This window comes from Rhizophagus irregularis, chromosome 5 (genome assembly GCF_026210795.1).
Source record: "Rhizophagus irregularis chromosome 5, complete sequence".
NCBI lineage: Eukaryota > Fungi > Glomeromycota > Glomeromycetes > Glomerales > Glomeraceae > Rhizophagus > Rhizophagus irregularis.
The window spans coordinates 1,897,664-1,910,314 of NC_089433.1; the positions used below are offsets into that span (position 1 = coordinate 1,897,664).

General features: G+C 33.3%; 2 protein-coding genes across 2 annotated transcripts; one reads left to right on the forward strand and one right to left on the reverse strand.

The window, feature by feature from the left end:
• Positions 1-1,715: 1,715 nt before the first annotated feature.
• On the reverse strand, positions 1,716-3,687 carry OCT59_024931 (uncharacterized protein; the record flags this gene model as incomplete). Its single annotated transcript, XM_066135044.1, has 15 exons — positions 1,716-1,870; positions 1,952-2,005; positions 2,095-2,144; positions 2,232-2,276; positions 2,363-2,412; positions 2,498-2,533; positions 2,630-2,674; positions 2,753-2,791; positions 2,869-2,911; positions 2,997-3,046; positions 3,131-3,186; positions 3,269-3,316; positions 3,394-3,434; positions 3,519-3,558; positions 3,658-3,687. The coding sequence occupies 14 exons, from the start codon at positions 3,685-3,687 to the stop codon at positions 1,979-1,981; spliced, it is 600 nt and encodes a 199-aa protein (XP_065991754.1). The 3' UTR covers positions 1,716-1,870; positions 1,952-1,978.
• A 2,758-nt stretch (positions 3,688-6,445) lies between these two features.
• Positions 6,446-9,089, forward strand: OCT59_024932 (uncharacterized protein; the record flags this gene model as incomplete). Its single annotated transcript, XM_066135052.1, has 5 exons — positions 6,446-7,422; positions 7,795-7,822; positions 7,902-8,178; positions 8,545-8,603; positions 8,670-9,089. 5 exons carry the CDS (start codon positions 6,446-6,448, stop codon positions 9,087-9,089), a joined length of 1,761 nt encoding a protein of 586 aa, XP_065991755.1.
• Positions 9,090-12,651: the final 3,562 nt, after the last annotated feature.

The following is a 12,651-nucleotide window of genomic DNA, read 5'->3' on the forward strand; positions in this document are numbered from 1 at the left end:
ATAAAGCCCTTATCGAGGCTGTTAATAATCTTTTTTTAGAAACATACGAGTCATTCACTGGAAAAGCTCGTATGTTTGGTTCTGGCGAGGCTAAACGCCTCGTTATCCACTTCCATACCGCTGAAGCACGTGATTTATGCGTTGGTTCTTCTCATCCTGAGTTCTCTGACTTGATCTTTCATGTCTATGACCCTCGCCAACTTCGCTCTAATAAAGATCTCTGGGCTATCCAAGTTACCGATATCTCTTTCTTCATTAAAAAGGATAATCTAATGGCTTACTTCAAAAAATTTGGCAATATCACCTCTTGCCGCCTTTTTTCTAGGCCCAATGCCAAAGTCCAACAAGCTCGTATCGTTTATGATCATGCCGATTCAATTGTTCGCTTTACTGATCAATGGGCTGTATACTGTTTTTCCACCTGTCTCAGGATCACTCCATGCTTCTATACTGTGGATCAAAAGGCTGCGCGCCGACAATACGTCGCCACCCTCACTCAACTTCCCCCCAATGTTAAGGATATCAACTTGGCTCCTCTTACTCATGACCTTGGTGCTAAAGCTGTCAAAGTACCGCTTTCCTTAAATTCGTACAAACCCAAAAGATGGGCCTACGTTACTTTCAATTCCCAAGAAACCATGGATGCTGCTATGGAACAAACTGTCAGCTTCCAAGGCAAGGTGTTTTTTTGGTCCTCCCCAGATAATACTAATAAACTTTGTCACAGATGTGGCAAATTAGGTTGTGCCCCGAATTTCTGTCCACGCAAACAAACTAGAGGACGTACTCGTACTTGCGACTCCGTGGCTAAACTCAAAGAGCGATTTAATGTCAATCAACCTCCTCGCCGCTCTATTCCCAATGCTGCTAATTCACGTTCTTGCTCCCGATCTCGCTCAAAATCAAGAGATCGATCGGCTTCTGCTTCCAGACATGATATTAATAATTCTCAAGACCACAATAACAATATTAATAATAATAATATACCCAATCCCAATACCTCACGACATGCCCGGCATAATAGTAAAGAATGATCGGTCTCTTTTTCTTCCTCCTCTCATTCTATTACACGCACCTTGCTCCGACAAACTCCAAATTTTGCATTATCTTCTGATGATGCCAACAACATCTTAAACCTTTTGCGTGAATTGCAATGTGAAGTTGCAAATTTTCATAAACGCATCTCCGCTCTTGAACTTGCTGACTAACGGATGGCTCGAATCGAAACACACCTTGGCCTTGATCCGCTTCCTTCATCCAATGAACCTGATTTGGATCTCATGCAAGATGATGCCCCCATATCCCATGTTCCGCTTAACATTCAACCCTCTGCTAAAGCTTCCTTGCCCCCCAAAAGTATTTTAACGCGACCTCTGCCTCTAACCACTATTGTTTCTAACACGTCGCCTCCTTCTTCTCATCTTTCCCCAAATGCTCCTTCCTTTCACTAGTCGAAAAAGGACAATTCGGCCTAAATTTGACCAGGTCGAATATAGGTCGAATAATGGTCTAACCTGTGTCAAATTGAGGTCGAATTTTCGGGCGCATTTAGGGTGCCAATCGTCCCAAATTCGGACTAATTATTCGACCATTATTTAGGTTTAAATTGACCAATATTCGACCTTAAAACTTTAAGCCGAATTATGGTCTAATAACAACCCATTTATTTATGAATTTATTTTGATTTTTTTTATCAAATTTATTAAATAAATGTATTTATTAATGCTTAAATACTTTATAATTATATTATTATTATTGCATCTATCTAATTTACAAAAAATATTGCTAATTCAAATACAATTCCACAATTACATGATTCATGTATTCGTATATACGAATCTTTGATTGTTCTTTAGCAATCCACCCGAACCTATAAAAAAAAGAGAAGAACGGTTAGTAACCGTTCATAATATTAAAAAAAATAAGAAAAAAAACCAAGATTCGTACTTACTTACGAATCTTTGGTTTTTTCCGTTCTTCAGAAGACACCTGAGACACCTGAGACCTAAAAAGAAAAGAAAAGAACGGTTATTAGTAACCGTTCATAATAATATTAAAAAAAAATCAAAAAAATAAACCAAGATTCGTACTTACGAATCTTGGTTCTTCTTTTCCCGAAGGTCGGAAGCCCACTCCACCCGATCCTAAAAAAAAGAAAGAACGGTTATTAGTAACCGTTCATTAATATTGAAAAAAAAATCAAAAAAAAATAAACCAAGATTCGTACTTACGAATCTTGGTTCCTCTTTTCCCAAAGGTCAGAAGCCCACCCGATCCTAAAAAAAAGAAAGAACGGTTATTAGTAACCGTTCGTAATATTAAAAAAAAAAATTAAAAAAAATAAACCAAGATTCGTACTTACGAATCTTGGTTCTTCTTTTCCCGAAGGTCGGAAGCCCACTCCACCCGATCCTAAAAAAGAAAGAACGGTTATTAGTAACCGTTCATTAATATTAAAAAAAAAATTAAAAAAAATTAAACCAAGATTCGTACTTACGAATCTTGGTTTTTCCACACAAAAGCCCGCCCGAACCTATAAAAAAGAAAGGAACGGTTAGTAAACCGTTCCAAAATGATAAAAAAATAAAAATAAAAATAAAAAATATATAAAGATTCGTACTGTACTTACGAATCTTTATCTTTGGGTTTTCGTTCTTCGGAAGCCCACCCGAACCTAAAAAAAAAAAGAAAGAATGGTTAGTAAACCATTCGTAATAATAATAAATAAAAAAGATTAAAGATTCGTACTTACGAATCTTTGGGTTTTCGTTCTTCGGAAGCCCACCCGAACCTATAAAAAAAAAGAAAGAATGGTTAGTAAACCATTCGTAATAATAATAAATAAAAACAAAAATTAAAGATTCGTACTTACGAATCTTTGGGTTTTCGTTCTTCGGAAGCCCACCCGATCCTAAAAAAAAGAAAAGAACGGTTATTAGTAAACCGTTCATATATTAAAAAAAAAACAAAAAAATTAAACCAAGATTCGTACTTACTTACGAATCTTGGTTTCTTGGTTTTCCTTTCTTCGGAAGCCCACCAGATCCTAAAAAAAAGAAAGAACGGTTATTAGTAACCGTTCGTAATATTTTTTTTAAAAACAATAAAAAAAAAAATCCAAGATTCTTACGAATCTTTGGAGATTTCCGTTCTTCGGAACACGGAAGCCCACCCGAACGGCCGAACCTATAAAAAATAAAAGAACGGTTATTAGTAACCGTTCGTAATATTTTTTTAAAAAAAATAAAAAAAAATCCAAGATTCTTACGAATCTTGGAATTTTCCCGTTCTTCGGAACACGGAAGCCCATCCGATCCTAAAAAAAAGAAAAAGAACGGTTATTAGTAACCGTTCATAATATTAAAAAAAAATAAAAAAAAATAAGATTCGTACGTGAATCTTTGGGTTTTCGTTCTTCGGAAGCCCTCCCGAACCTATAAAAAAAAATACAAGAACGGTTAGTAAACCGTTCGTAATAATAAAAAAATAACAAAAATAAATTAAAGATTTGTACTTACGAATCTTTGGGTTTTCCGTTCTTCGGAAGCCCACCCGAACCTAAAAAAAAGAAAGAACGGTTAGTAAACCGTTCATAACGATAATATTTAAAAAAAACAAAAAAAAAAAAAAATATTTGATTCGTAATACAATACTTACGAATCTTAAAATACTCTTTCGGAAATCCATCTCCTTTCATTTTACCCTTCCCCTTTCGTTTTCCCCTTTCATTTTCCCCTTTCGTTTCACCCTTTCGTTTTCCCCTTTCGTTTTCCCCTTTCGTTTTCCCCTTTCGTTTTACCCTTTCGTTTTACCCTTTTGTTTTCCCCTTTCGTTTTCCCCTTTCTTTTCCCCTTTCGTTTTCCCCTTTCTTTTCCATTTTCCTTTTCCTTTCGTTTTACCCTATCCCTTTCGTTTTTAAGCCCTTCCCCGTTTTTAAGCTTCCCCTTTCGTTTTTAGCTTCCCCTTTCGTTTTTAGCTTCCCCTTTCGTTTTTAGCTTCCTTTCGTTTTTAGCTTCCCCTTTCGTTTTTAGCTTCCCCTTTCGTTTTTAGCTTCCCCTTTCGTTTTTAGCTTCCCCTTTCGTTTTTAGCTTCCCCTTTCATTTTTTCGCTTCCCTTTCGTTTTTAGCTTCCCCTTTCATTTTTTCGCTTCCCTTTCATTTTTCGCTTCCCCTCTCGTTTTCTCTTCCCTTTCGTTTTCACTTCCTCTTGAAACCTATAAAAAAACAAGAACGGCTGGTAAACCGTTCTATAATATTAAAAAAAATCCACTATTCGTAATAATACTTACGAATCTCAGTCACGTCTTGGATCTACAAAAGCAAAAAACGAAAACGTTAGTAAAACGTTTCGTTAAAAAACAACAAAATAAAATTTGAAGGTATATATATACCTTCGAAATAGGAGTCCGGCCTTCTAAATGGGCGTCTTGGACCTACAAAAGAAAAAAAAAACTGAGGGACGAAGGGAAAGGGGAAAGGGGAAAAGGATAAGAAAAGTAAAGGGACGAAGGGAAGTAAAAGGAGGGAAAGAGGAACGAAGGGAAAGGGGAAGGGGAAGAAAGAAAATTAAAAAAAGTTTAAAAAAGAATGCAATAAGATGATCCTTTTTTAAACTTTTAATACGCGTAACGCGTAACGCGTAACGTTTATTCAACAAGGTTGAATATATGTCTAATCGTAGATCATTACTAATTGAAGTCGAATTTTTTAATTTTAGTCGAATATAGGCCGAATTGTATTAAGGCCGAATGTTCCTTTTTCGACTAGTGTTTACCCCATCTCCTCCACACAAGAAGAAATCAACGATCTCAAAAATAGCAGAGTCGTTATTGAAAGTAAATTGGACCAACTGACTGGTCATATCCAACAATTTATTAGCTCCATTGGTGGTGCTTCCCTGGAACAAGCTGATTCAGCTTCTTCCAATTAATTTTCTTCTTTAAATTTTTACTCCTCGACTATTTTTTATCATTGTGTTTTAATGTCGGACAATAATTTTAATTATGACACCTTTGTACAAAACCCTCCCAACCTTGACGAAGCTACTAAAATTTTTTCGCATGAATCGTTATTTTCTTTCCCTAGTAATACTTCTTTTATCTCCAATTCATTTAATATTTCTTCTTTTAATGTTAATGGCCTTAAAATGTATGGTCAAACTAAATTAGAAGAACTTTCAACTTTTTTTCTTTAAAACATATTTCCTTTGGTGGTATCGTTGATACTCATCTTCACCCCAAACAAATGAAGTTTTTATCCAAGCGCATTTCTAATTATACTGTATTCTCTTCTGATTTGGATACTTCTAAACAAATTCTTTCTTCTGGTGGTGTTTCTCTTTTTATAGAAAATTCCCTTGCTTCACATGTCCAAGATTTTAAATCTCATTCTTCACGTTTGCTTTCCGTTGATTTATATTTTAAAGGTAACGTTAAATTTCGTATATTTGTTATTTATATCCCTCTCCCTGCTGAGAGTGTTTTGCGCTCTGACACTATTGATTTGCTTATTCAACAACTTACCCTCACCAAACAATCTGGTTTTCATCATGCTGTTTGTAGCGATTTTAATATGCATTTAGACAAATAGTATCATATATATTTTAATCAACCCCAAATTGCCTCGAAATATATTCACCGATTATTTTTTCATCTCCTTTCTCATGGATATGAAGATTGTACTCCTATTAATTTTTTTAACTCCTTAGGTACCTTTCATCGCAATGACCTAGTTACTCGTGTTGATTATGTATGGTCCTGCCCTCTTCTCAAAGGATTCGCTCTCACTGCTTACATTTTTGATGCTCAAGACATTTGCACTTCTGATCATAACCCTGTCATTACATATTATGATATGTCTTTGCTTATTGCCTCCACCAAATTGGCTCGCGCTCGACAACTTAAGCGCCAGACCCGTCGTGTCTTCAAATTTGACTCTGTTACTGACTCTCAATGGACGGATTTTACTGACTATGCTGATAATTTATGTGATGCTTCTCCTTCAACCTTTTTCTCTTGGCATATCAATCAAATGTGTGAATATCTCCAATCACGAATCCTTAAAGCCATCAACGCTACTTTACCTTCTTCTACCGTTGGCAACAATTATACTCCTAAGGTCCCTAAAGATCTGGAAATTTTAACTCAACATTATCGGTTTCTAAATCGCCTTATGCATTCAATACGCCCAGTGATGTGCTTGGAAGGCTTCCAATGACTTTTTGTTGGAATTGGAAGGCCTGTTGGAAGATTTGGAAGTATTGGAAGATTTCAATCTTCCAATAGGTCATGTGCATTGGAAGCTTCCAATCAAAATTTTGTACTATTGGAATTGGCTATTGGAAGATCAATACCGCTTCCAATGCTTCCAATACTATTTCGGTAATAGTACAATAAAAAAATTTAATCAACACGTCATTTAATCATCTTTTTCTCACGCTTTCTAAAATGAGTACTAAAAGAAAATATAAACCAAAAAATCATCGTTTAACACAATATATAAAAGTGCTTGGCAAACAAAATAGTTGGAATAATTATGCTGTTTGTCTTGCATGTTCTGAAAATTTAGAAGAGAACGAACTGTCAAAGCTTACATTTACAAATAAAAAACCACAAGTAAAAAATCATTTAAAAAATTGTGCATTTTTTCGGAAAAAAATTGGTAGTCAGGAAGAAGTGGATGCTATTATTAATCTAACAGACAATGAAAGTGAGGAAATCGCAAAGAAAAAATGTTTAATAGCAGATTCAGATTCTGGTAAGATTGGAAGAGAAAAGGTGTTAAGATACTTGGAATCTATGCAAAGTAATCTTGATACTGTATTTTTTAAAACAATAGAAGGAGAAATTTCTTCAGCTCGATCCTTTGCCTCAACATCAACAACGTCATCTAAACGCCACCTTCATCCAGTTAAAACTGGTGATAATGTAATGGGAAATATTCTTGTTCAGACGCCTACAAAAAAAGAGCAACCTGTTTTTGAACGTCTTTTATTAAGAGTAACAGTATCAAATGGATTTCCATTTCAATGGATCGAAAATCAAGCAACATTGGATTTATTTGAGTTTTTAAATCCACACCTAATTTTACCAGGACGAAAAGTACTATCAAATCGTATATTGAATAATGAAACAGAAAGTGTAGATAAATTACGAAATGAAAAATTAAGTAATGATCAGATTGGTGTAACATTAGCGTTCGATGGATGGAAGAATGTATTAAATCAGCATATATTTGGATCATTATTTATTACATCTTCGGGTGAAATTTTAATATGGAAGGCATCAGATATTAGCAGTGAAAAAGAACGTATGATTGAAATAATTCCTAAAATTGAGGATTTAATTAAAGATGCAGGAGTTGACTTAGGTGCAAAAATAATTGCTATAATTTCAGATAGTGCAGCAGCTTATGCTGGAGCTCGGTAAGAATTAAGTAAATTTGATTTATAAACCATCTATAACGCATTTTATATTATTATTACTGAAAAATAACTCATATTTTTTTTTTATTCATCTTTTAGACGACGACTTCGGTTAGAATATCCTCATATTATTTTCTTACCATGTTTCGCACATCAATGTCAGTTAGCGATCTGTGATATCTTTAAAGAATCACCTACATTAAAAAGTGCATCAGCAAAAGCAATCACAGTATCAGCATATTTTAAAAATGGAAATAATAGCTATTTTATCGGTAAATTACGTGATATACAAAAAGAATTATATAATAAGTATTATTCAATTATGGTTCCATGCGAAACTAGGTGGAACAGCCATTTCTATTGTTTTAAAAGTTTAATTCGATCTAAACAGGCATTAAGGGTAATATAATTTTCTTAAATTTAATATTATTTGATTCATTCCATTTAGTTAATTTATTATTCTTATTAATATTCTTTAGAATTTGGCAATTCGGCATGAGCGTCCACAATCTACACCAGCAGAAGCAAGTACTTCAACATCAAATAATACCAATGAAATTTATTTGAATAAAGACATTTGTAAAATTCTTCTTGATAATGATTGGTGGAATACAATAGAATCTTTACAAGAAGTTTTATTACCTTATTGTGGCGTTTTAAATAAGCTTCAAAGTGACAAAGCACGTCTTTTTGAATTACTTCATGCATTAGGATATTTTATTCAGTTTTGGAATCAGTTTCCAAATATTGAATTAGGTGAAAAAATGATAGAACGATTAGAAAAATGGTGGAATCAATGGGAGCAGCCATTACTTTTGCTTTCATTTATGCTCCATCCAAAGTATCGGCTTACATATTTCAATCCTAGTATTGAAAATTTGTCATTTACTACATTGGGACGCTATTTAACATATTATTATAAGGCGTGGTTTCAGAAAAGACCAACCCGTTTATTGTTAGATTTTGAGGATTATCGCCAAAAAAATGAACCATTTGATGATGAAACTTTTGGACAATTTGGTGGTGATGTATTCAAGTTCTGGAAGTATATTGAAGGTGATTATAAAGAATTAGCCAGTATTGCTCTAAGAATTTTCGGAATCTGTGTAAATGCTGCTTCAGTAGAACGCATGTGGTCTTCCATGGGATTTTTGCATACGAATCGTCGTAACCAATTGAATGTAAGTTCTATTAATAAATTTTAATAATAGTTATTTAAAATTTGCTAATTTAATTAATTTTTTTAGAATGACAAAGTTTTATCAATGAGTAAACTTCGTGCATCTATTAATTTCTCACTTAGGAAAAAAGAATTGCAAAAAAATGAAGCAGAGTTTTTTGATTTAAATGCTAAACCGGTTGATGATTCTGCAGAAAATTTACAACAAAATCCTATAGATGATGAAGAAATTACTGGAGATGAAAATATTATAACTTCTGAGCGTTGGGAAAATGAACTTGCTGAATGTGAATCAATGTTAATAGAAGAAGAGATATCCCGATTGGAAGAAGAAGAAGCCTTAAGAGATAATCCAGGAAGTTTGAGAGGTGACCTTTTGACAGAATATACACATCCGGCAATTGATACTAGGGCAAAATGGGATCTTAAAACTTTATTTAGTTCTGTTATTGATATTCCTAAATACTTATCAAACGAATCAATTTAAATAATAATGTTTGTTTTTTCCCATTATTTGTAACAGTTTATATATAACATAATTTACTAAATAAAATTTAGTTGCTCAAACTTTTAAATGTATATTTTTAAAGTTTTATTAATAAATGTCAATAAATATTTCTATTGGATAAAAAATATGTCACGTGAATTAAGTGCTTCCAATCTTCCAATAGAAATCTATTGGCGTTGGAAGGTTTGGAATTGGAAGAATTGGAAGATTCCAATAGCTTCCAATCTTCCAACGCACATCACTGAATACGCCTATTGCGTAAATATCCTTCAACTTATTCTGTTGCTCACAATTATAAATGGTCTATTCACTTGCATAGACTTCAAAACATTCTTCAATTGTATAAGAAAGTGTTCACTTCTATTCCCACCTTGCCTTCTTCTCTTTCATCATGTCGACAAGATAACTTCAAGTCACTTCTTGATACTTTATCTAATATCTCAAAATCCTTACGAGGACTTCATTTATTACAAGAAAAAGAATTTCAAGACTCCTCCATTCGAGCTCACTTGGACGATAGAAACAATAATTTCGAGACTGACCTTTCCTCCTTTATTGATTCAGCGCTCTCTCGTACTCATCGCCATATTACTTTAGACCGTGTCTTTATTGACCATCCTACTCAGCCTCAGTTATTAACTGATCCTAAGACCATAGATGATGCTGTTGTTAACCATTTCCAAAACTTTGTTCCGATAAAGTCCACTCCCCCGGTATCTATCGAAACTCTACCCGATAGATGGTCTTCTGCCTATCGACCTATAGATGATGTGTCATCCTCCATCTATGATTCTTTAATGAATCCTCCTACCCTTGATGAATGGTTATCCATCGTTTCTTCCACCCCTAATGGGAAAGCCTCTGGTCCTTCCATGATTACCTATGAAATGCTCAAACACCTTGGAACTCGTACCTCGGCTTTGCTCCTCATTTTAATTCAAGCTTGCCTTTCCAAAGCTGATATTCCCGACTTATGGTGACAAGCAATGGTTTTTCCCATTCCCAAGCCTCACGAATGGAAGTGTCAATTAAAAAATACTCGCCCTATTACTTTACTTGAAGTGATTAGAAAATCTCTTGTCAAACTTTTTTATAATCGCCTTTCTGCTATTATGCTTCACATGATGTTCTTAAAGGTGGTAACTTCGCTGGTCTTCCTGGTAGTTCTTGCCACGACCCTATCATTACTCTAAAATCTATTATCCATGATGCTGATATCAACAAAAATCCACTTTGGATTCTTTCCCAAGATATCTCTAAAGCTTTTGACTCGGTCGATCTGACAATGCTACGTTTTGCTCTAGAACGTATACGTCTTCCTGCTTCTGCTGTTAAGTTTATCCTTTCACTTTTCACGAAGCGCACTAATCGCGTTTTCACTGCTCATGGATCTACGCCTGCTTATAGGGTTCGCATTGGTATTGACCAAGGCGAAGTTATTTCTCCTCTTTTATGGGTTATTTATATTGATCCCTTGCTTACTGTTTTGAAGAACGAAATGATAGACCCCTATGTTCTTTCTACACCATCTTTAATTGGTTCTTTAAGTCCTTCTCCTGATATGAAGATTAATAATTTAGTATTTATGGATGACTCTACTCTTATTTCCTCGTCAAAAGCTGGCATGGAATTTATGTTATCCATTACTGAAGAATTCTATCAGATTAATAACACTTCTGCCAATCATAACAAATATGTGTTAATTACAAATTCGTTGCCCTTGACTTCGAATTCTTCTTTATTTCCTATTACTTTTAATTTAGATTTATCATCTTTAAATAGTGTTCCTTCTATCACTATTATCCCAATTCCCATGACAACTTCTTTCCGTTTTTTAGGTGTTTGGTTCAACATTAAAAGCTCCCGTGATTTTGTCAAAAAACAACTCAAACACGAATGCTGCTCCTTTGCTGCAACCATTCGACCCGCAAAGCTTTCCTCCAAACAAGTTGTGTATTTACATAATGCTGTTCTTATACTGAAACTCGAATACCGGATGCAACATTTGCAAATTGAATACGGCGTAATATTACAAAAATTTACGCCTGCGAAATACTCCGTAAATTTACATGACCTTCGAAAAATTACGCAACAGTAATATTTCGTAATTTCAACGCAATATTTTGTAAGTTTACGCGTAATATTTCGTAGAATTACAGTGTAATATTGCCATGTATGTAAATTTTACATCGTAGAATTTCTTAGATTTACGGTGCAATATTTTGAAACTTTTCGAAAATGTAATATTTCATAATTTTACGTCATGGGATTTTCGTAGGTTTACGGGTGCAATATTTCGAAACTTTTCGAAATGTAATAAATATTTCGTAATTTTACGTTGTAGGATTTTCGTAGGTTTACGGGTGCAATATTTCGAAACTTTTCGAAAGTGTAATATTTCATAATTTTACGTCGTAGGATTTTCGTAGGTTTACGGGTGCAATATTTCGAAACTTTTCGAAAATGTAATATTTCGTAATTTTACGTCGTAGGATTTCGTAGGTTTACGGTATAATATTTCGAAACTTTTCTGAAGGTATAATATTTCGTAATTTTACATCGCAGAATTTCGTAGGTTTACGGTATAATATTTCGAAACTTTTCCGAAAGTATAACATTTCATAATTTTACATCGCAGAATTTTGCAGGTTTACGGTACAATATTTCGAAACTTTTCCAAAATATTATTATTTCGCGAACTTTTTTCACAAATTCAAGTGATTAATATATGTAATTACAAAATAATATTTTTCACTGTAACTTACACGTAATATTTTATAAATTTATGTAATTTTTGTATTTTTATTCAAAATATAGCTACAATAAATAATTTGTATTTAAAACTATCATAATATTGCGTTCAATCTCGTCAATAGAATTTTTTTAATCTTATTTGTCGCTCATCTTCATTTATTTGACTTTCGTTCTTTAACTTTTTATTTTTCAACTTCACTTCTATTTCATCTGTGATTAATATTTTGCTATATCTAATATTATAAAATAAAAGTCATTTGGATAACATTATTTGTTAATATCAAAAGGATGTGTTGTAAAAACAAATTGTTATTAAAACTTAACCTATAAACATAATTGTAATAAAGTCGTACGAACATTAACGAAATTATGAAGTACATACCTTCAGTCCTTTTACACTGCTACGTTGATAGCATGCGTTAAATTCATTTCTGCATCAACGAATATTACAAGATCAAAAGTTAGACCAACAGTTATCATTATGCGTGATTATTAATATTTTTTATAAAAAAAAAGTAAACTTACGAACATTAACGAAATTGTGAGGTACACTCCCCGGTAAAAAGTATCCGACCACCCTAAAAATTAAAAAATCTTAAAAAATTCAGTTGGCCCAACAATAAATTTATATTTACTTTACTAAAAATGACCAATTTTTTGAAATATTTTTATAGACCTAGATACAATGGCTTTCAAAACAATTGTGCAATTATTTTGTAAAATTTTTAAAATATATCAAGATATATTTAAGGTATTTTTGAGATTAAAATATTAAAATAATATCAAA